The sequence below is a fragment of the Phoenix dactylifera genome, chromosome 5, assembly GCF_051530095.1.
Source record: "Phoenix dactylifera cultivar Ajwa chromosome 5, Ajwa_hap1_PhDact_Kaust_v1.1, whole genome shotgun sequence".
Classification (NCBI taxonomy): Eukaryota; Viridiplantae; Streptophyta; class Magnoliopsida; order Arecales; family Arecaceae; genus Phoenix; species Phoenix dactylifera.
Window position 1 is genome coordinate 34124090 of NC_143194.1, and position 23476 is coordinate 34147565.

Genomic DNA, 23476 nt, shown 5'->3' on the forward strand with positions numbered 1-23476 from the left:
TATCAGAAGTTAATGAAATTTTTGCATTTAAAGTAGAAAGTGTTTCAATTAAACTTTGTCTCATTGCTAAAAAGTTAGTCATAGCTACTCTTCTAAATGTACGCCTACTAGTTCTTTTGTAAGCAGGTTGTAGGTTTAATTGAACATATTCTTCAAAATTAGAAGATTCACATAAACTAAAAGGTAATTCATCCTTAACTATCCATTTTACAAGTGCTTTTCTTTGATTTTCTTGATTATATGCAAAATTACCTACAAGTAATCCCCCTTGTATATTAAGGGTACTTTGAGTTTGAGCATGAGAATCATGCATCCTATGACTCTCTTGATGTCTTTTTAAATGTCCTGTTCCCACTACTACTACAATTATAAAGTTTGGCACATTTTTTACATTTAGCTTTCCAGACTCCATCAACCATAACTCTATCAAATTCATTCCATACAGCACTAGTCCTCTTACGAGAAGAGGTTTGATCTTCACTCGGTTCACTAATTCTAGAGGAACTAGGAACATGGGGTTGGGGATTAGTTTCTTCTCCCTCAGAAACAGGAGGAATGCCAAAATGACTTTCCTCAAAAGATGACATATCTAAATTGATGAATTCAAAAAATAAAAACTAACCACAAGGAGGAATTGAGTAGAGGGTCGGAGGGCAGAGGCAGAGCCGAGATTCTGAGCTTCCTCTTGTGCTCTCAACAGGAGTGACCTTCTCTTCTCAATAGGAACCTCCTCTTGTGTAGCACTTGAACACTTGCTAAATGCAAACTAAAAATTAAATTACTAGAAGAGCACTTTAGAAGAGAGAAATAATAGTAGTAGAGAAGGAGAGAATAGTTGGTTTGGTGTGGTGAGAATGAGGGAGGAAAGAGGTATTTATAGAAGCCCAAAATTTTTTTCCCAAAATACCCCTCAATTTAGCCGTTTTTGGACTATTGGGAGGGGCATTTTTGGAAAAATCCCAAAATAGCCGTTGGAAACGGCTATTTTTCTCCCCCCTCTCCAGACGGGCCGTGCCTGACACGGCCCGTTTGCGCCCGAGACGGGCCGTGCCAGGCACGACCCGTCTCGTGCCGTGCCGGGCCCGGCCCGCCAATAGACGGGCCTGGGGCCGGGCCGGGCTTCGGTTCTCTGCTGAGCGGGCCGTGCCTAACGAAGCGGGCCGGGCCAGGCACGGCCCGTTTAGACCTCTGGCCTGGTGGGCCTGGGCCGGGCCGGCCCGGCACGGCCCGATGCCAAGTCTAATCACAGCAAAGTTCAAGACTCCCACAACCTCCCTAGTCCAGATGGGGATAGAAACACCAAATTGATGCTGTTTACACTTAAGTTTTTTTTTTTTTGTTTTTTTTTGTTTTTTTTTTTTGAGTCTTGTTTAGAAGTGCTTCCAATGACTCTGTTATCTTGCAGACTTTTTTTTACCTTGGTCCAATCCTAATCTCGATATAGTGCAGGCCCTAATTTCTGAGGGAAAAAAAATCAAGGGTTCGAGGAAGGACCTATTCCCATGATGAATCCTGTTTGGAAGGATGGAAATCTTGCAAAGTCTTCAGTCTCTTAAGACTCTCGCCACCAAAACACAGAGAGAGAGGAAGGGGGGGTGCGCATTTCTAACATTTTTTCTTGTCCCTTGCTTTTGATCTGACTGAATTTTCAAAATCTGTATATTCTATTAGTTTAGGCTTTTTAGGTCTTGGATTTCTATTTCTGATGAAAATTATGGTATTTTCTTGTTCTAGTGGTTTGAATTTTCGCGCTGTCATTTTTTTCAATGGTTGATCAGGATCGTAGGTCTGAAAAAGAGGGAGAGGAAAAGAGGAGAAGGAGATGAAAGGAAAAAGAGGAAAGGAGGGCGGTGTTGGCGTGGTAGGGATAGGAGGGATGGGAGGCAGTAGAGGTGGTAAAAGAGAGAAGGCAGTGTTGGTTGGGGAGGCATGGATATGAGAATATATATTAGGATTAAAATAGGTTTTGCTCTTTACTAACTGGAGCATCCCGCTGTCCTCTTATTCACTGATTTCTGCGTGTTCAGCAACCAATCAAAAGGAATGGGAAAACTGCATGGGGAGGTTGAGCGTGGCTGCCTAGCTTCTCTCGTATGTAAAGTCTGTTAGAATATATTTCATGAAGTAGAAATTTCTGTAGTGCATATGCATACATGCTTATCAGGAATGTCTGCTGCCAGGCATGTCTTTTTTATGAAACCTGATGCATAACAAATTTATTTGGCTACCGATTATGAATATTTGCTGTTTCAATCAATTTTTCTGCGCATGCAGGAAATAGAATTAAATTTGCAATCTTATTCATATTAGAACCATGCATTGCTCAAATGCTGGATTTACAAACATCTACGCCCTGAAGACCTAGCCAATAATGTCAGCTTATAATAACTGATAACACAATATGGTATATGGAGTCTGGGGTGCTATTGTTACAGATGATGAGAAGTAGCAGAAGTTAGAAAAGTTTGCAAGTAGGCCATTCCAACTTTATTGTCAAAAAGAATTTCTGAAAAAATGGGCCAAGTGTCTTATTCTTGAAGTGTGATTTTTCAGTGATGTGGTGGCCCTTGATTCGAGAACACTTGGGGTGGTAAAGCAACGAAGAAGTTCAGACTTGTGCAGATCATTGCATACAACTACTCTCAAATGGGCATCATAAAATTGTCACTCAAGTTTAGCTTGTTTGTGAAGAGTCAAGTATTTGGGTCATCAAGTTTCTCTGCAGGAGATATAGACATATTCAGGCATGCAGACCATATGATGGTCGATTCTCTACAAAATTGTGAAAGTTGGTTGAATAGCAGGGTCATTGTGGTCCCTTGTGATATTGATGAAGTTTAAGACCTGTTGTGTATGTGGGATGCAAGGTTTAGAATTTTGGTTCGGAGCATGTTAACCTAATTTGTGGAGTAAGGTTCTGGATAGTTTAGAAATGAAAACAAACCATGGTATATTTTGAAGTCAAAATTAGAAAATAAAAAAATGCATTAACTTTTTCTTATAGGTATGAAATGCTTAATGAAAAAATAATATAAAATTTAAGGACTAATCGATTATATAATCTAGTAGTTGCACTAAAATATTATGTTATTTTTCTAGTATGCTGCAAAAACTAATTTTGGTTTTCATATTCTATTATGAAAATATAACTTGGCAGCTGATAGTGTAAACGTATTCTATATTTCCTTAGGTCCTTAAATCTAACCCTTCCAACCTTACATGATCTCCCTAGCAAATTCCATCAGGTTATATCAATCAAGCTTTGTTATTCTAAACCAATATTCGTATTCTATATTCCATGTATGAATATGAAAATAAAGTGTCATGCCATCTAAACACCAGAAGGGGAAAAGCTGCTATAATTTTCTGTTAATGCTGTAATGTGATATATGTTTTATATTGTACAATAAGTGCCTAAAAATAGTCTAGGTGATGACATTTCTAGTAGAGGTGATTTTGTTCAACTAGTAAAATGCTTTTGTGGTGTAAGATGTGACCATTGCATGCTTTGATGACCGATAGAAAAACTAATGAACCAACTATAACAGTTGACAGGTCAAACAGTCTGGAATGTTCAGTAATAAAGAAGGCTGAGATAAATGTGATAAAAGACATTTGCAGAGATGAGGAGTCTGAGATGGAAATGTGGTACAAATCAGCAATGATAGAATAAGAAACTAGCACATCAGGTGAGGCACAGGAGTTTTGCTAGCTGATTATGATGGGAGCTAATCTAAAACATGGTGGTAGTGGTAGAGTGTATAGATTTGCACTGGAAGATCAAAAAAGAGATGGAAAATGTATAGTCACGTGCACTGATGCTGCCAGAATGGATTCGAAAAGTATGCAATAATGTTGGAGGTAGTGCACAATCGGAATAATTAGGAAAAGAAGGATTCGGGGGGAACCCAAATTTTTGGATGTGCAGATTAACATGGCTACAGTTTTTTTTGTTGCAATGTTCTCTTTCTTTTGAAGGATTGAGCCAACTTGTCATCCTTTAGGCTGTACATTTATCCCTTCAAAAGATTTCCTCAGTTCTTGAACTTTAGGTCTTATAAAACTTGATCAAAATCAAATCTATTTTGTAGTATATATCTGAGCTGAAATCAGGTCTGCATCACTGTGGTTGTTTAGAAGTAAATAAATAAGGCATACTTCTGTGTGTTCAGGATTTTGGCTTGCATGTATCATGAATGCTTTCATGCAATCTATAGTAATTATTTGAGCTCAGAATAGAGCTGAAGGCTTTAGATGGCTCTGTTTGTATGCATATGAGCAGTTATAGAGCAGAATCACCATATGAAACTCAAATACTGTTCCTTGATGCAGTCATTTACAGCTGAACTTTTCTGAGGAATCTACGTGAAAATATTGGAGCTTTTGTACATGCTCTTTTGCTCGCAAAGCCTGTGGGCCTGAAAAGAAGTAAGCAGTTTCTTGATTTTTGGTGTTGCAGCTTCCAAGTATGCTGGATACTTGAAGAATTTTACATTGAGTAGCACGGTGAGTAAAGCTGTAACCTTTAATATGTGCCAACTTTACATCATGATGTAAATGGTCATTAGAAATCAACTATGCAATTTAATTGGTATGATTTGAGATCGGTGCAAAACACATCATGAACCATTCCAATTTGGATTTCAAATTGGGAGCTTTCCATAACAATACTGATGGTTTGCTTTAATTTATGACCAAATCCACTTAAGTTTGTTAGGTTTGTGATAATGAGGCATTCTAGTTATTAGCCAGTTATTTATTTTCTTGATTTATATTGCTCAATTATTTATCTTCATTTATTTCTCTCTCTTTGTATGATTCTGTGGACCCAGTAGGAGGGTCCTAGATGTTTTCATTGTGGATCCGGATCGACCCCAATAGAGGGTTCTGGGTTGTCGGATATCTCGGATAATGTTTTTATGTTAACTTGGTTCTCCGGGAGAACAATCTTTTGGACAAAAGGACGTTGAGCAAGGTTCTACGCATCCCAGTTCATAGATCGCAGTGTGGGCAGGTGATTAGTCTATCTGGGTTGTTAGCAAAGAGGTAAGAATTCTTGTACACTGACCTGTATGATCTAGATGTTTTTGTACCTATATATATGATATGCTAATGATCTAGATAAGTAAGAAGCAAGAATAGTTTTATGATGTTTTCTATATTAAATCATATTTTTGATTATGTATGCTTGTGATTGATAGTATGATGAATGCGTATATGAGCATAATTTATACTTGTATAATCAGACTAATAGATGTGATGCTCTGGACTGACCATATTATATTGATTGTCTTGTCACGGGCGGAAAATGTGATCGTGGTTAGTTTAAAGCCGGAAATAAAGTTAAAAAGGAATTAATAGGTGGCTGTGAACTTGATTAAATAAACAAGGACTTTGGGCTCGTCTTGTCATCATTGGTCGCCCCATCACAGACTGAAAATGTGATACTATTGTTTGTCCCATTACAGGTTAGAAATGTGAAACGACTGTTTGCCCTGTCACAGGCTAGAAATGTGAAACTACTATTTGCCCTGTCACAAACTAGAAATGTGAAATTACTATTTGCGATACTACTGGTTGCGCTGGTACAGGCTGGAAATGCGATATTGTTGGTTCCCCTGTCACAGGCTAGAATTGTTATATTGCTGGTTGTCCCGTCACGGGCTGAAAACGTGACCGGAATTTGGTCCAAAGTCGAAAAGATAATTGATTCGGATCAAGTTAATAAGAATTGGAATGAAAAGTATTGAAAATACTATTGATGATTTATGAGATATCATATGCTATATCACTTTTGAGTGACTGGATTTTTTTTTATATTTGATGTGCATATTTATACTGATTATTCAAGTATTATTGGTAGTCAGTTTGTGATTTCATGCTATGTACTACGATTTTTTGCTGTTTTCAAATTTATATTATTATTGTGTTGGTGTGGATGTGTGGAAATTCTTAGCAGGCTGTAAAGTTTATAACCCTTCATTTTTCTCTTTTTCAGAGTTATAGATTGCATGGTACAAGATTATGGTTGAAATCATAGGTGGAGGGAATGATTAGATAAATCATCACTAATATTGGTTAGATAATCAAATTTTGTAATTGGACCAACTTTGTTATTTGGTATGAATTGAGGTTATTGTTGATTACGAATATTGAGGTTGTAATATATTTTTTTGGCCTTATATATTCTCTAGGGTGTGAGAAAACCATTCGACAATTCAAATTTAGTCTTGCTACCTGTCCATACATCGTGTTGCTTGAAAAAATCCATCATAAACACGGGCTAGGTTGTAATTATCTAAAAATGAGGGGTTTTTATAATCCTAGCCACATACCCCATTCTCTTGTAATAGAATGAGACCGGGTAAAAGTCTGAATCTTCCTTCTTTTCCCTCAAGATATTTTTCCACAAAATCATACTCATATCACAACAAGAAAACTAGAGGCTGCTACTACATCTGCAAAGAGGAGGAGATGGTATGAGAAAACGAAGGCCAGTGATACCAAGGAAGCTCCATCCTTGTGATTTTTCTTCATGGGGGAAGGAGAGGAGATCATGGAGGAAGTAAGGTCATTAACGCTGAAAGGGAAAGAAGACGAGAGGGGATAAGGTCAATAACGCTGAAAGGAAAAGAAAACGAGAGGACATAAAGGTCATTAAGGCTGAAAGGAGACCGATTGAACCAGCAAACGGATGTATTTTCTCATTTTGCCCTTCTACAAACGTACGTAAGCCGACGATTTAATTATATATATATATATATATTAACCTTCATTAAAAGGGTTTATTGTTCTGATGGTCTACTTATGACCATATATTCTCTAATTGACTTACATTTAAATTTTTACTTCTTATTTTATGGTTATGGTTCAGTACTCTGACTTCAGAGGCACATAAGTGAACTTTCTAGGTGGCCTTACATTTGTAGTTCACAAAACTATTTTCTTGTTACGAAATAAACAGAACCAGCGACCGTCGTCAAGAACTAATTCTTAGTTCAGCTGCCCAGATAGCAGAACCCAAACCCTGCACAGTAGAATTTTGAAACTTGCGTACCTGCTACCGCAATTTCCATTTATTTGGGTCTTGTCAATTTTGAAGTTTCGGAGTGTAAAATAGAAAACTGGGATATTCTAAACAAAGTTGCTTATTTCTAAAATAATAATTCTTATGAGGAACAAGATATTCCTGAAAAACCGCCTGCCTTATTGCTTAGGAAGTTCCGCCAACCCTAGAGTTATTCCAGCTAAAATTTAAAAGATCAAGTGTTACAAGAAGGGAAAAAGAAAAGCTCCAGTGCCGTCTGAAAGATTTTAATATGTTGACTCCAGGAGTTAATAATCTAGTAGTATTTTTGTTGAATCACTTCTAGCTTAAAATAGTATCAATTTCGGCTTATCCCCCAGGTCTACTGGTAACCCGCCCGTATCGTCATCCGTTCACCTTCCGGCAGTTCAACCTGATCTCCCCACTGGTCCCGGTGAGCGGGCTGATGTTCCCCATCTTCCCCATCGCGCGGGCGAAGTCGCTCGCAAACAACGAGGCGTTGGTGCTGTATTGCCAGACCAGCGCGTCCTGCGACCCACCGTTGAAGAGCTCCTGGTCCGAGTGCAGCAGCCCCCGCCGGGCCACCAGGTTCTGGTAGTACTCGTTGCCGAAACGGTTCGGGGTCTGGATATCGAAAGGCGCGAGGTTGCTGTCGCCGCACGACGCCGAGCAGTTCCTCTTCCTGAACGCCGCAAAGCCTGGGTTGATGTTGGTGTCGTTGTAGATGCGGGCGCGGAAGTTCTTGCAGTGAGCTTGGCCGATGGTGTGGCCGCCGGACAGCGCGGTCATCTCTTGAGCGTTGAGGCCCTTGGCGGCGAACATGGAGATGAGCGTGGAGAGGTTGGCCCCGGCACTGGGGAGGTAGCTGATGGCCGCGCTCTGGTTCGCTGTCGTTGCATCCCTCCTGCCCAGTCGCACCGTCCAAGTTGGCCCGCCGAGCTACAACGTATGTTATTGGTATCAGCTTGAAGCATTAAGACCGAACGTTGGTGGTGAAAGAGAAGGTGGGAAATGATGGGGTGCGACGCTAACCAAGTGGACTCCATCGCGAGCAGCGAGGGCGACGATGTCAGCGCATGATACGGTGGCTTTGCAGGCAGCTTCGACACGGGCTTTGATGGTGTCGATGACTTCGTATCCACGGACGGAGTTTTGGTTTGGGGGAGCGTTCTTCTCGCCGGTGAACGTTGCTGTGTCATCGAGAAGGATCGATCCGTCACAGCCCTGAAGAAAACAGAGGACGTCCGTTCAGCAACTGGGCAGTATGTAAAAGAAGCGGAAAACGGAAGTGATGATTTTAGGCCGGGTTCAACAAAAACGTCTGTTCCGTTACTGTTACACTGGGAAAAGAAGCTTGAAAAGCTATTGGAACCCACGTAAAGTTTTGCACCCATCTTTTACTGTACCAGCTTTAATTTGGCACACACGTCTACCGTACTTAGGAGAGTGATTAGTAACTAACTTCTTAAGTTTTAGCAGAATTGTGACAGTGTTTACGACTGATATATACAGCCGCGATTTATCCTATGGGAGGCATGTAAATTGCTTTCTAAGCTTCTAAGCTATGGCTGCGGTTTAAGAAGGGTATAGCTGCCTAAGTTTCAATCCTCGACGATGCAAGTTTTGCAACATGTAGGACCGTACGGCCCTTGATAACCACAATGTCATCCCATCTTAAAGATGAATGGCAACTCTTTATAGTGCATATTTGACACAGTTGTCCATCTCCATGATGAGATGATATGGTGGAGATCCAAAGCTGTTCAACTCTTTATGGTGCAAATCAGGCACCGCAGAGGTTTCCAACTCACAACTCACAGCTACGACCTAGCTAGCAGCATAACGTTGCCGTTGGCCGCATGTAAAGCATTTGCCCTTTCGAGGTTCAGGTATGACCAAGATGGTAGAACCGTGTCTCTACTAGCTTGCTATACCCCTTTTAAACTACAGCCAAGCAGCCTGGCCATCTCTATAATGGTCTTACGGCCAACACACTTCCCTTAAAATTCAAATTAGAGATTAGCAAATAAATCTATGGATTCTATATAGGGTCACGTCTCACGAGTCAATGACCACGGCTACTGCAGAGACATATGACAACGATTCACCAAATGCCAGTTGATTGTGTTTCTAAGATGTAAATCACCTGCTAAACAAGTAAACTAGCTTTGCGAAAGTGGCATGAATCATGTAGGTGATCTATGGACGTTCTTCTAAGGTGTAGTTAACGTACTTGCAGCTAGCGTACCATAATGAAGGTGGTCGCAGATATACGTCAAAAGAAGGAAAGGGAAACGAGGGAGCAAATAAGGGATTGTATCGCACATTTACGAAGCAGTCGTGGAAAAAGAGCCGAAGGATGGACGCTCCCATCCTTGGCTCCCTGCGGACCACCCGCTTCATGGCCGAGCGTACAATGCACTGTACATCTGGGCAGCTTGTTGCATAAAACGTAGGTGAGAGCTGCCCTTGGGGAGGGCAAGCGGCAGCCCAAGCGAGCAGTGATAGCAGAGAGAGCAAAAGGAAGCTATTGGAGAAGGCCATAGCTAACGAAGGCTGCATGGTTGCTCCAGGAGTTTCAGCTGAGATGAGAGAAATGCTTTCCTAGGACCCCTATTTATAGTGTAGTTGTTGCGTGCATGGAATGGCCATCGGTTGCTGGAATTCAAACGTTGCTTCTCTGACTGGGCTCGTTACCCTAATTGCTGCGTTTATTTATTTTTTAAAATAAGTTACTTGGCGCAAGTACGACCGCTCAAAAAATAGCCCATCTATTGGACAATGGCTTGGTCCAAGCCATAGTGGCATCCAATAGGACCCATCGTTGGAACTTCTATACTACCAAGTCAAGGGGTATCCTCGCTGGATGTACACCATAAATATTTTTGTGATAAATAAGATTTATTAAAACAATCTAGAGTTAACATGTACGTGGGAATCAAGGCATCTGAAGGTTGGGGTCAGGGTCAACCTCTTCATCTGGAAAGCGGCCTGAGGTCTTCTTCCCACCAAGAGTGTGTTGAGTGGTCTGGGCTAGCTTGAACATGCAGCCCCTTTTGTGCCGGGGAGGAGGAGCCGATGGCTCATTGTCACTTGGCTACAATTTAACACCCGAATCCAGCTTATCGCACCAAAACTTGGGTTTATTCGAAGCTGCTGCCCCTTTTTGTCCTTCCCAATGGCTGATGCGATAAGGTAGGACCATGATGCCCAAAAAGTCAAGTCAAGTTTAGATATCAGTTATGTCATCATGTTCCGATCAAAATAAATATATAACCGTGTCAAGGGTTGTCTAGAATTGGGACAGCGGATTGCATAAAGATAGTTGACTCGGTCCCTTTGGTACTTTCTCGCTGCATTCTAGCGGACGTCCAGTGTGGTGATTTACTTGGAAAATAAGAATCAAGGCATCATTGACTCATCATAGTCTGTCATGATTCTCACCATAGCAATTTATTTTCTTTGGTTTGTAGTAATGTCATAGACTCAAAAAGTAATAAGGGAAAACCATGCATTAATTACTGCCATGTTCTACATAAACCTATTAGATCTGATTAATCACTTGATTAATATCCAACTTCTAAGTCAAGTAATTTGCGCAAGTTAGATATATTTGTGGTTGGCTCGATCGTTGTATGGTATGCTTAATGTAGCTAGAGCTCGAATTGAAAATTTGATACAGACTATTAATACTGATTTAGGACCATTGAAATCACCTCTGCTCTGATATGATACCATGTTGAAATCACCATCCCTGATGTAAGACGGTATACAGTCTGATTGACCAGTTCAGCAACTACCAAGACTTGCCAAGTCGCTTAGAATTAGAATAGTTACATCGTTGTCTTCCATCAATCACTTTGTTTCATTAAATGGTGCATTTCACAATACTAATTCGAAGAAACCAATTAGAATACGTCAACAAGTCCCTAGAACAACAGGCAAGGGTCCGGATCCAAAAGTTGACCAGTTTAATTCGGAATGCTGGCATTTTCTGGACGAGCAACTCAGCCGTTAAGAGCCGGGCACGTCCATCATAACTAAGTATAGAACTGGCTTGGAAATAATGTGACTCGCTGAGGAAACGATGAACAGCTGGTATGTAACATGTTGCTTCCAAGAGACTAGAGAGCGGTAATGCTGAACGTCTGGTAGCGAAGTAATATATTGGATGCATGGCACGGGTACGCACGGGAAAAAGCTATTAGTTAGCTCATATAGTCCGAGTTTTAGATGAAAAGAGGACCACGTATCCACCACCAAGGTTCAAACCTTGTTCCTATACTACAAAATATGTCAATCAATTTAGCATGAAAGGTGTTCATGCGCTCAACAAAATTTCTTTGATGAATGCACCAGCGAAGGTCGCCCGGAGATCGACCATCCTTTTTTTTTTTGGCACATACGTTATGGCGCTGATCTTCAAGTATAAATCGAATAAGCAAGGTAGGACGGGACTTTCCCTACTGATGATAGAGTTCATCCGTCCTTTTTTTTTAAAAAAAAAAGAAGAAAATACGTAAAGTGTCCCCACGCCATCCGTCCTATAGCTCTTCCTTCTCGTGAAGCCATCCGTTCTACAACTCTTCTTCTTTGTGAAGCAATCCGTCCATCCATAAAGTTTTTTTCCATCTCTCCGAATCCCTTTCTCCTCCAAAATTGATGAAATTATAGTAAGAGTGAAGGCACGCATTGTGAGAGTTTTTCTAGATCAGTATATCAGAAATCCACAAAGGCCTAACAGGGATAGTATGTCATAGAGTTGCTCCAGTTGGTTTGTTTCCTGCCGAATCAAGAGCCTACGAGCTTGAATATTCCAAGAAAGACTTCTCCAACACCACTGTGAGAATGCTCAAGAATTCGGTTTAAAGACTCTAGCATACAGGTAAAAGAAAATATAAGGTACTGTATATATCTGCCCATACTTCCTCCCGAAAATGAGTAGTCTCCCCATTGCCAATGTTAAACGCAGCATGGGTCCAAAAGGCCGAAGTCTGCGAACTAAGATCCCTCCATACGAGAGAAAGGTTATTAAGACTTTTTTAGCTCTCATTCTCGATCTTCTTCTTAATTAGTAACTATAATTAATCTGTTTCCACCATGGGTTGCTCAAACCATGCAGGATCTTTTATGCCCACCACTACAAGAATTCAACATTTTAGTGATAAATAGGGTATCTCTTATGCGAGGCGGATACTTGGTATCGATAGTGTGTGCTTTAAGGAGGACTCCACCACGGTGATTGATTGGATTCGAAGAGTGAACAAGTATGAAAATGGTCGCCTGTTGATCTGCAAGACCCGTAGACTGGTCCAAGAGTTGTGCTCCTTTCAGGCAGCACATATATTTCGGGAGGCGAACAGAGCAGCAGACTGGGTTGCCTCTTTTGTTGCTTAGTATTTTGGAGAATTCATCTGGACGACTGCAATAGATATATCCTCTTTTTTGTATTCTTTACTCTCTTTTTTTGACTTGGCAGACTGTCATATGAAATAACGTGGTCACCCAAAAGAAGAAGGAGGAGGAGGAAGAGGAGAAGAAGAAGAAAAGAAGAAGAAAAAGAAGAAGAAGCTTGAGTTGGAAATTTGATACAGACCAATAATGTTGATTTAAGATGGTCCACAGTCTGATTGACCAGTTTAGCAACCAGCTAGCGAGGCTTGCCAAGTCACTTAGACTTAGAATAGTTCCATCGTTGTCTTCCATCAATCAGTTTGCTTCATTAAGTGGCGCATTTCACAATACCAATTCAAAGATACCAATTAGAAGACATCAACAAGTCCCTAAAACAATCGGAAAGGGTCTGGATTCAAAAATTAGGCAGTTTAATTCGGAATGCCGACATTTTCTGGACAAGCAACTCAGCCTGCAAGATACGAGCACGTCCATCATTACTAAGTATAGAACTGACTTTGGAAATAATGTGACCCACTGAGGTAACGATGAACAACTGGTATGTAATATGTTGCTTTCTAGAGACTAGAGAGAGGTAATGCTAAACGCCTGGCAGCGAGGAAGTACATTGGATGGAACGGGTTCGCGAGGGAAAAAGTATTTGCTTAGCTTAGTAAAGAAAATATATGGCACTGTATCAGCACATACTTTCTGGCAAAAATGGGTAGTCTTCCTATTGCCAATGTTAAACACAACACAGGTTCAAAAAGCCGAAGTCTGAGAATTAAGATCCCTCGATACGAGAGAAAGGTTATTAAGACGTACTTTTCTTAGCTCTCATTTCTGATCTTCTTCTCAAGTAGTTAGCATAATTAATCTGTTTCCACCATGGGTTGCTCGAAGCATGCAGGAACTTCCATGCCCGCCGCTACAAGAATTCAACATTTCAATGAAGAAGTTTTAGTAACGAAATACAAGTCTAATCACAAAAAATTCATAATATTTAGTGATGAAAATAAGAAGTGGTCACAACAAACTAATTTGGCCTACATCTTTGATGATGAAACAAAATGCCCGTCATAATATCTATATTTTGTGACTATTTTTTATTTTATTATAAAAAATTTATCTTTCTGCCGATTTTTATTAGCACGTGCCGGTTAGCTCCGCGGCTTTTGCCGGCGTTGTTCACCTTGGTATTAACCGGAGTGAAGGAGGTCGGTTTAATCTGAGGTCCAGATGTCCAATATAAGATGTTCTTGTGCCTAACAAAAATCTTTTAATGCATGCATCATAGAAAATTGATTTCATTTTTGGGACATAGAACTCGTTTGGTTCGCGAGAAAAATTCTTTCTCATCAGAATATTTTATTTTGGAAAGCTGATTCCTAAGAATATGATGCCTAGAATAATCATCCTCTATCTCCTCTCCCATCAGTCATATTAATCATTTATCCCGTCATAAAGAATACATGACTTTTATCTATGTGACAAAATGGTTTAATGGGGAAGAAAGGCTGTGAAGCAACAAGAAAACTAGAGGCTGCTACTACATCTGCAAAGAGGAGGAGATGGTATGAGAAAACGAAGGCCAGTGATACCAAGGAAGCTCCATCCTTGTGATTTTTCTTCATGGGGGAAGGAGAGGAGATCATGGAGGAAGTAAGGTCATTAACGCTGAAAGGGAAAGAAGACGAGAGGGGATAAGGTCAATAACGCTGAAAGGAAAAGAAAACGAGAGGACATAAAGGTCATTAAGGCTGAAAGGAGACCGATTGAACCAGCAAACGGATGTATTTTCTCATTTTGCCCTTCTACAAACGTACGTAAGCCGACGATTTAATTTTATATATATATATATATATATATATATATATATATATAAACCTTCATTAAAAGGGTTTATTGTTCTGATGGTCTACTTATGACCATATATTCTCTAATTGACTTACATTTAAATTTTTACTTCTTATTTTATGGTTATGGTTCAGTACTCTGACTTCAGAGGCACATAAGTGAACTTTCTAGGTGGCCTTACATTTGTAGTTCACAAAACTATTTTCTTGTTACGAAATAAACAGAACCAGCGACCGTCGTCAAGAACTAATTCTTAGTTCAGCTGCCCAGATAGCAGAACCCAAACCCTGCACAGTAGAATTTTGAAACTTGCGTACCTGCTACCGCAATTTCCATTTATTTGGGTCTTGTCAATTTTGAAGTTTCGGAGTGTAAAATAGAAAACTGGGATATTCTAAACAAAGTTGCTTATTTCTAAAATAATAATTCTTATGAGGAACAAGATATTCCTGAAAAACCGCCTGCTTTATTGCTTAGGAAGTTCCGCCAACCCTAGAGTTATTCCAGCTAAAATTTAAAAGATCAAGTGTTACAAGAAGGGAAAAAGAAAAGCTCCAGTGCCGTCTGAAAGATTTTAATATGTTGACTCCAGGAGTTAATAATCTAGTAGTATTTTTATTGAATCACTTCTAGCTTAAAATAGTATCAATTTCGGCTTATCCCCCAGGTCTACTGGTAACCCGCCCTTATCGTCATGCGTTCACCTTCCGGCAGTTCAACCTGATCTCCCCACTGGTCCCGGTGAGCGGGCTGATGTTCCCCATCTTCACCATCGCGCGAGCGAAGTCGCTCGCAAACAACGAAGCGTTGGTGCTGTATTGCCAGACCAGCGCGTCCTGCGACCCACCGTTGAAGAGCTCCTGGTCCGAGTGCAGCAGCCCCCGCCGGGCCACCAGGTTCTGGTAGTACTCGTTGCCGAACCGGTTCGGGGTCTGGATATCGAAAGGCGCGAGGTTGCTGTCGCCGCACGACGCCGAGCAGTTCCTCTTCCTGAACGCCGCAAAGCCTGGGTTGATGTTGGTGTCGTTGTAGATGCGGGCGCGGAAGTTCTTGCAGTGAGCTTGGCCGATGGTGTGGCCGCCGGACAGCGCGGTCATCTCTTGAGCGTTGAGGCCCTTGGCGGCGAACATGGAGATGAGCGTGGAGAGGTTGGCCCCGGCACTGGGGAGGTAGCTGATGGCCGCGCTCTGGTTCGCTGTCGTTGCATCCCTCCTGCCCAGTCGCACCGTCCAAGTTGGCCCGCCGAGCTACAACGTATGTTATTGGTATCAGCTTGAAGCATTAAGACCGAACGTTGGTGGTGAAAGAGAAGGTGGGAAATGATGGGGTGCGACGCTAACCAAGTGGACTCCATCGCGAGCAGCGAGGGCGACGATGTCAGCGCATGATACGGTGGCTTTGCAGGCAGCTTCGACACGGGCTTTGATGGTGTCGATGACTTCGTATCCACGGACGGAGTTTTGGTTTGGGGGAGCGTTCTTCTCGCCGGTGAACGTTGCTGTGTCATCGAGAAGGATCGATCCGTCACAGCCCTGAAGAAAATAGAGGACGTCCGTTCAGCAACTGGGCAGTATGTAAAAGAAGCGGAAAACGGAAGTGATGATTTTAGGCCGGGTTCAACAAAAACGTCTGTTCCGTTACTGTTACACTGGGAAAAGAAGCTTGAAAAGCTATTGGAACCCACGTAAAGTTTTGCACCCATATTTTACTGTACCAGCTTTATTTTGGCACACACGTCTACTGTACTTAGGAGAGTGATTAGTAACTAACTTCTTAAGTTTTAGCAGAATTGTGACAGTGTTTAGGACTGATATATACAGCCGCGATTTATCCTATGGGCGGCATGTAAATTGCTTTCTAAGCTTCTAAGCTATGGCTGCGGTTTAGAAGGGTATAGCTGCCTAAGTTTCAATCCTCGACGATGCAAGTTTTGCAACATGTAGGACTGTACAGCCCTTGATAACCACAATGTCATCCCATCTTAAAGATGAATGGCAACTCTTTATAGTGCATATTTGACACAGTTGTCCATCTCCATGATGAGATGATATGGTGGAGATCCAAAGCTGTTCAACTCTTTATGGTGCAAATCAGGCACCGCAGAGGTTTCCAACTCACAACTCACAGCTACGACCTAGCTAGCAGCATAACGTTGCCGTTGGCCGCATGTAAAGCATTTGCCCTTTCGAGGTTCAGGTATGACCAAGATGGTAGAACCGTGTCTCTACTAGCTTGCTATACCCCTTTTAAACTACAGCCAAGCAGCCTGGCCATCTCTATAATGGTCTTACGGCCAACACACTTCCCTTAAAATTCAAATTAGAGATTAGCAAATAAATCTATGGATTCTATATAGGGTCACGTCTCACGAGTCAATGACCACGGCTACTGCAGAGACATATGACAACGATTCACCAAATGCCAGTTGATTGTGTTTCTAAGATGTAAATCACCTGCTAAACAAGTAAACTAGCTTTGCGAAAGTGGCATGAATCATGTAGGTGATCTATGGACGTTCTTCTAAGGTGTAGTTAACGTACTTGCAGCTAGCGTACCATAATGAAGGTGGTCGCAGATATACGTCAAAAGAAGGAAAGGGAAACGAGGGAGCAAATAAGGGATTGTATCGCACATTTACGAAGCAGTCGTGGAAAAAGAGCCGAAGGATGGACGCTCCCATCCTTGGCTCCCTGCGGACCACCCGCTTCATGGCCGAGCGTACAATGCACTGTACATCTGGGCAGCTTGTTGCATAAAACGTAGGTGAGAGCTGCCCTTGGGGAGGGCAAGCGGCAGCCCAAGCGAGCAGTGATAGCAGAGAGAGCAAAAGGAAGCTATTGGAGAAGGCCATAGCTAACGAAGGCTGCATGGTTGCTCCAGGAGTTTCAGCTGAGATGAGAGAAATGCTTTCCTAGGACCCCTATTTATAGTGTAGTTGTTGCGTGCATGGAATGGCCATCGGTTGCTGGAATTCAAACGTTGCTTCTCTGACTGGGCTCGTTACCCTAATTGCTGCGTTTATTTATTTTTTAAAATAAGTTACTTGGCGCAAGTACGACCGCTCAAAAAATAGCCCATCTATTGGACAATGGCTTGGTCCAAGCCATAGTGGCATCCAATAGGACCCATCGTTGGAACTTCTATACTACCAAGTCAAGGGGTATCCTCGCTGGATGTACACCATAAATATTTTTGTGATAAATAAGATTTATTAAAACAATCTAGAGTTCACATGTACGTGGGAATCAAGGCATCTGAAGGTTGGGGTCATACAGCCCGAATCCAGCTTATCGCACCAAAACTTGGGTTTATTCGAAGCTGCTGCCCCTTTTTGTCCTTCCCAATGGCTGGTGCGATAAGGTGGGACCATGATGCCCAAAAAGTCAAGCCAAGTTTAGATATCAGTTATGTCATCATGTTCCGATCAAAATAAATATATAACCGTGTCAAGGGTTGTCTGGAATTGGGACAGCGGATTGCATAAAGATGGTTGACTCGGTCCCTTTGGTACTTTCTCGCCGCATTCTAGCGGACATCCAGCATGGTGATTTACTTGGAAAATAAGAATCAAGGCATCATTGACTCATCATAGTCTGTCATGATTCTCACCATAGCAATTTACTTTCTTTGGTTTGTAGTAGTGTCATAGACTCAAAAAGTAATAAGGGAAAACCATGCATTAATTACTGCCATGTTCTACATGAACCTATTAGATCCGATTAATCACTTGATTAATATCCAACTTCTAAGTCAAGTAATTTGCGCAAGTTAGATATATTTGTGATTGGCTCGGTCATTGTATGGTATGCTTAATGTAGCTAGAGCTCGAATTGAAAATTTGATACATACCATTAATATTGATTTAGGACCGTTGAAATCACCTCTGCTCTGATATGATACCATGTTGAAATCACCATCCCTGATGTAAGACGGTATACAGTCTGATTGACCAGTTCAGCAACTACCAAGTACCAAGACTTGCCAAGTCGCTTAGAATTAGAGTAGTTACATCGTTGTCTTCCATCAATCACTTTGTTCCATTAAATGGTGCATTTCACAATACTAATTCGAAGAAACCAATTAGAATACGTCAACAAGTCCCTAGAACAACAGGCAAGGGTCCGGATCCAAAAGTTGACCAGTTTAATTCGGAATGCTGACATTTTCTGGACGAGCAACTCAGCCGATAAGAGCCAGGCACGTCCAGCATAACTAAGTATAGAACTGGCTTGGAAATAATGTGACTCGCCGAGGTAACGATGAACAGCTGGTGTGTAATATGTTGCTTCCAAGAGACTAGAGAGCGGTAATGCTGAACGTCCGGTAGCGAAGTAGTACATTGGATGCATCATGCATGGCACGGGTATGCAAGGGAAAAAGCTATTAGTTAGCTCATATAGTCCGAGTTTTAGATGAAAAAAGGACCACGTATCCGCCACCAAGGTTCAAACCTTGTCCCTACACTACAAAATATGTCAATCAATTTAGCTTGAAAGGTGTTCATGCGCTCAACAAAATTTCTATGATGAATGCACCAGCGAAGGTCGCCTGGAGACCACCCTTTTTTTTTTTTTTGACACATACGCTATGGCGCTGATCTTCAAGTATAAATCGAATAAGCAAGGTAGGACGGGACTTCCCCTACTGATGATAGGGTTCATCGATCCGTCCTTTTTTTATAAAAAAGAAAAACGTAAAGCATCCCCACGCCATCCGTCCTATAGCTCTTTCTTCTCGTCAAGCCATCCGTTCTGTAACTCTTCTTCTTTGTGAAGCAATCCGTCCGTCCATAAAGTTCTTTTCCATCTCTCCGAATCCCTTTCTCCTCCAAAATTGATGAAATTATAGTAAGATCGATTCAATAGTGAAGGCACGCATTGTGAGAGTTTTTCTAGATCAATATATCAGAAATCCACAAAGGCCTAACAGGGATATATAGTATGTCATAGAGTTGCTCCAGTTGGTTTGTTTCCTGCCGAGTCAAGAACCTACGAGCTTGAATATTCCAAGAAAGACTTCTCCAACACCACTGTGAGAATGCTCAAGAATTCGGTTTAAAGACTCCAGCATAAAGGTAAAAGAAAATATAAGGTACTGCATGTATATATCTGCCCATACTTCCTCCCGAAAATGAGTAGTCTCCCCATTGCCAATGTTAAACGCAGCACGGGTGCAAAAGGCAAAAGTCTGCGAAATAAGATCCCTCCATACGAGAGAAAGGTTATTAAGACTTTTTTAGCTCTCATTCTCGATCTTCATCTTGAATGGTAACCATAATTAATCTGTTTCCACCATGGGTTGCTCAAACCATGCAGGATCTTCCATGCCCACCACTACAAGAATTCAACATTTTAGTGATGAACTTTTAGCGACGAAATACAAGTCTAATCACAAAAAATCCCATATTTAGTGATAAAAATAAGAAGTGGTCATAACAAATTATTTTGGTATATATCTTTGATGACGCAATAAAATGCTGTCACAAAATATATATTTTTTGTGACTATTTTTTATTTTATCGCAAAAAAAACATCATTAAATAGATCTTTTTTAAGGTGAAAGGTGAAAAAATAAGTTTGGCACCAAAATTAATTTTGGTCAACTCACTAAAGACAATTTTATGATTCATCATTAGAACTTATGTTTTTAGTAATGACATCCTAAAATGGTCATTGTAGATATATGCCTTTAATGACGAACTTATAGAGTGATTAATAATTATAATATATGTATTTAATCACCATTTTTATTTCATCATTAATTGTATTAGCTTTTCAGGGCCAAAACAAATTCGTCATAGAAGAAGATTATTAGTGATGATATTAGATCCTCATTAAAACTCATTTTTGGTCATTAATTCTTTATCACTAAATATGATCGACTTTATATTTTTGTCGCCAAAACTTTTAGCCACGGGGCATTTAGTAACAATCTAGCGACTAAATATTTTTGGTTTCTAAAATCTTCTAATGAGGAAAGTAAAAAAAAATTATGACTAAATTTTTTGCCGGTAAAAATCTGAATTTTTGTAGTGTGCTTAGCCAGTAGAGTCTGGTTCATCTGATCAATGTTTGTTATCCCCAAACTGCCCTGCCCCTTCGACCTGCAGATGGTATTCCAAATTTGCTGGACAATGAAATCCATTAACACCGTCCTTCCATTTCCACGGAAATGCTCTCCTCATTTTATCATTTCTATTTCACCAATTTATGGAGTTTGAACACTGTCACATATGTCACATAAAGAAGTGCAAATGGGTCGGGTCGGGTTGGGTCTTGAGTGACCCCAACCCAATCCAGTTTCTTATTCGGATCCTAATTTTGGACCGAGACCCAACCCAATAAAAGATTGGGTCAGATCGGTTCAGTTCTGGTCCACAAATATAATTTTTGACTTAACGGATCATTCAAATCGGGTCGGATCCATGTATAATCCGAACCCAACCCAAAAAAAAATTCATGTTGGGTCGGATCCTATTGGGGCAAATAAAATAAAGCTAGGCCCAAAAAAAAATAGCTTGGCAACCTTATGTTCAACCATCCCCGTGCGTCAGCTTGGACCGATCTCCTGGTTCGAAGTGTAGCGTACAAAACTTATTTTCTTATGGGCCAAAGCATGCTTTGAAGGTTATGCTGGGGGCTTGGTGGTAAGCCCATTAACAACAGCACCGTCTATGCTTCACTTATGCTTTACTTGCTTTCAAGCTCTGAACAAAGGGACTTTCTCAAATTCTTGGCAGCTTCTGCTTTTGATAAAAAGCAGCGGCAGCTCTCACTGTTCGATCAGAGCACCCATCCATCTTCTATAAAATCACGTCGTCCGTCGGTTCAAGAAATGCATAGGGAAGGCACCTCAATCGAGACAGTGGCAAAAGAGGGGGAGCAGCGAGAGGATATATTGCTAATTAGCTATGGCACAAAGCAACGACCAATGGCTGTTTGGGTCCCACGGCGGTGTGAAGGTAAGTTACTGTAGGGGCCGTCTGGGGCTGCTCTACGCCATGCCTTAAGCACTAGTTCCACGCTTCCATTTGACTTAACCCACCCTCCCCCCCGCCCTCGAGTTCACTTTTTCAATCAGAGGCAAACAGCACTGTTTAGGTAGCTTTTGATAATGGAGGGCAGGCCTCGATACATAAACAGTTGTGTGCCTTTTTGCATGCAAACAAAGTAGCTTTCCTGATGCAGCACCAGTGCGGGGGAAGAGGAGAAGAAGGAAGAACAAGAGAAGGAGAAGGAAGAAGAGATTGTAGAGACGCAGGAAGAATAGTGGAGGAGAGGAGAAGAAGAGAAGAAAGAACGTAGGAGAAAGAAAATTCCAAATCACTTCATTAAACCCTAATCATGAAAATAGTTCCCTATATATAGGGCCCAAATACACAACTTGCATAAACCCCCTTACACAACAATAAATCCTAATAAGCTCACAAATAACACAAATAAACCACAAATAAGCCCTAAAATGCAAATAAACTCAGAAATAAAATAAACCACAAATAAATCCCTAAATGCAAATAAATGCGTCTGGCTCAATCCGGAGGCTCAGGATCATCTGGATGAAGGGCTCTGATGTCCCCATCAACTCCTCCCGGGTGAGAAAAACTCGACCCCGTCGAGTACAAGTCTGGCCGGCTGTCGTACTGCTCCAGAAGATCGGGGTCAAGGCGCTGCAACTGTGCTCTGGAAATCCACGTCACATCAGACTTTGGTCGACCTTTCCACCGAACAAGGTAACGTTGGTAACTACCATTTCTGGTTGAAATAACCTGCTCATCCAATATATGTTCTATTTGTTCTCTGCGTGCATGAGATTTGGAAGGTGGTGGCTCAACAGCAGGTAAGAGGTCAGGGTGTCCAACATGGGTAGGTATATCAATAAAGGGGTCAGAAGGCATGAATATTAACTTTTTGTATGGGACTAAATCTTCAATATTAAATGTCGCACTAATCCCATAGTCATCAGGAAGATCCACAACATATGCATTCGAACTGGTTGTCTTTAAGATTTTGAACGATTCTGCACTACAAGTTTGCAATTTCTTAAACGTTTCCGAAGAAAGTCGTTCAAACCTAATTCTTATCATGACGTAATCTCTTTCACTTAACTCATTATAATGTCGGGTTAAATCAGCAAGAAATTTATATTTTAAGTTATTAAAGTGACTGCAATTACTGATTTCTTGATGCGATGAATGTGGATGTGATGCAATTGATTGTGCAGACTCAAAGACTCTATACTGATGAGACATGAAAAACAGGTCTATGGATTGCCTAGGTTTGTAATCATGCACCACCTCAAACGGATTTATGCCTATGGACTTATGAACCGAACTATTATATGCAAACTCAACTGTCGGTAATATTAAACTCTAGGTCCTAGCATATGCATTTGGGTTGAGCCTATAATGTTGAAGGTTGGGCAAAAATACTCCGGAAACTAGATCAATTGCGTGTTGGATATCACGCATCGGAGAAAGTGCATCCGGAAGATCATCAGGGACTACATCATTAAACTCCTCTAGAAGGGAAACTACTATAGGGAAATGTTCAAGATTGGACTCCACATGGGTATCTTTAGCTACAAGTGCCAATTCAGGTGACTGGCTCTCAATATCTGTCACTACCTCTTCCACAATAGTGATGTGAAATGACTTGGTTGTATTTAGATCAATAGTCTCCCTTTGGGAATCATTTTGGACAAAATCTAATTCTATAGGTTTGTCTTCAAAGTCTTCTTCATAGTCTTCTATATTTGGTTCATAGACTTCTTCAACATATTCGACCTCTTGGCTCCTAACTTCTGGTTCAGTAATCAGGTAGGTCCTAATAGGACATTGGGATGCTATGTGGTCGAATTGTTGACTTATTGAGCATTGGGTTTGGTGCCCAAGAGAATGGGGAAGGGTTACAGGTGGTGCAACCAAACCGATTTTAGGTTGGGATGCAACAGGGGTTGGCGGTGTAGGGGTCCTAGAATTTTGCCTGAGCTCACGGATCTCTTGTGTGAATTCTTTGTATCCAGTCCGTATGGCAACGATCTGTTCCTTAATATACCTCAAAATGTCGGAATTCATGGTAGTTACAGGGGTTTTAGGTTGACTGAAATAGTACTCCATGTCACTACAGGTTGACATGCAATGATGACACTAGGTGATGATGTGAAATGCAGTGTCATCTA

The 23476-nt window shown here is 41.2% G+C and overlaps 2 protein-coding genes and 1 long non-coding RNA gene across 3 annotated transcripts; 1 reads left to right on the forward strand and 2 right to left on the reverse strand.

Moving 5' to 3' along the window:
- The first annotated feature begins 4941 nt into the window (after positions 1-4941).
- Positions 4942-6182, forward strand: LOC149753555 (uncharacterized). The gene is made up of 2 exons (XR_016413342.1): positions 4942-5046; positions 5999-6182. It is a non-coding gene; the product is annotated as an uncharacterized LOC149753555 (long non-coding RNA).
- Positions 6183-6698: 516 nt separating this feature from the next.
- On the reverse strand, positions 6699-9627 carry LOC149753556 (peroxidase P7-like). Its single transcript, XM_089930942.1, has 3 exons — positions 9374-9627; positions 8081-8272; positions 6699-7987 (listed from the first exon to the last, which is right to left on the reverse strand). Exons 1-3 carry the CDS (start codon positions 9608-9610, stop codon positions 7433-7435), a joined length of 984 nt encoding a protein of 327 aa, XP_089787068.1. The 5' UTR covers positions 9611-9627; the 3' UTR covers positions 6699-7432.
- A 4772-nt stretch (positions 9628-14399) lies between these two features.
- On the reverse strand, positions 14400-17185 carry LOC103700333 (peroxidase P7-like). The gene is made up of 3 exons (XM_039129195.3): positions 16932-17185; positions 15640-15831; positions 14400-15546 (listed from the first exon to the last, which is right to left on the reverse strand). Exons 1-3 carry the CDS (start codon positions 17166-17168, stop codon positions 14992-14994), a joined length of 984 nt encoding a protein of 327 aa, XP_038985123.3. The 5' UTR covers positions 17169-17185; the 3' UTR covers positions 14400-14991.
- Between the last annotated feature and the right edge of the window lie 6291 nt (positions 17186-23476).

Coding starts and splice junctions, on each gene's coding strand:
- LOC149753556 (XM_089930942.1), bottom strand. CDS start 9,610: ATGCAGCCTTCGTTAGCTATGGCCTTCTCCAATAGCTTCCTTTTGCTC. Junction 8,273..9,373: donor TCCACGACTGCTTCGTAAAT/GTGCGATACAAT, acceptor TGTTTTCTTCAG/GGCTGTGACGGATCGATCCT. Junction 7,988..8,080: donor CTCGCGATGGAGTCCACTTG/GTTAGCGTCGCA, acceptor CATACGTTGTAG/CTCGGCGGGCCAACTTGGAC.
- LOC103700333 (XM_039129195.3), bottom strand. CDS start 17,168: ATGCAGCCTTCGTTAGCTATGGCCTTCTCCAATAGCTTCCTTTTGCTC. Junction 15,832..16,931: donor TCCACGACTGCTTCGTAAAT/GTGCGATACAAT, acceptor TATTTTCTTCAG/GGCTGTGACGGATCGATCCT. Junction 15,547..15,639: donor CTCGCGATGGAGTCCACTTG/GTTAGCGTCGCA, acceptor CATACGTTGTAG/CTCGGCGGGCCAACTTGGAC.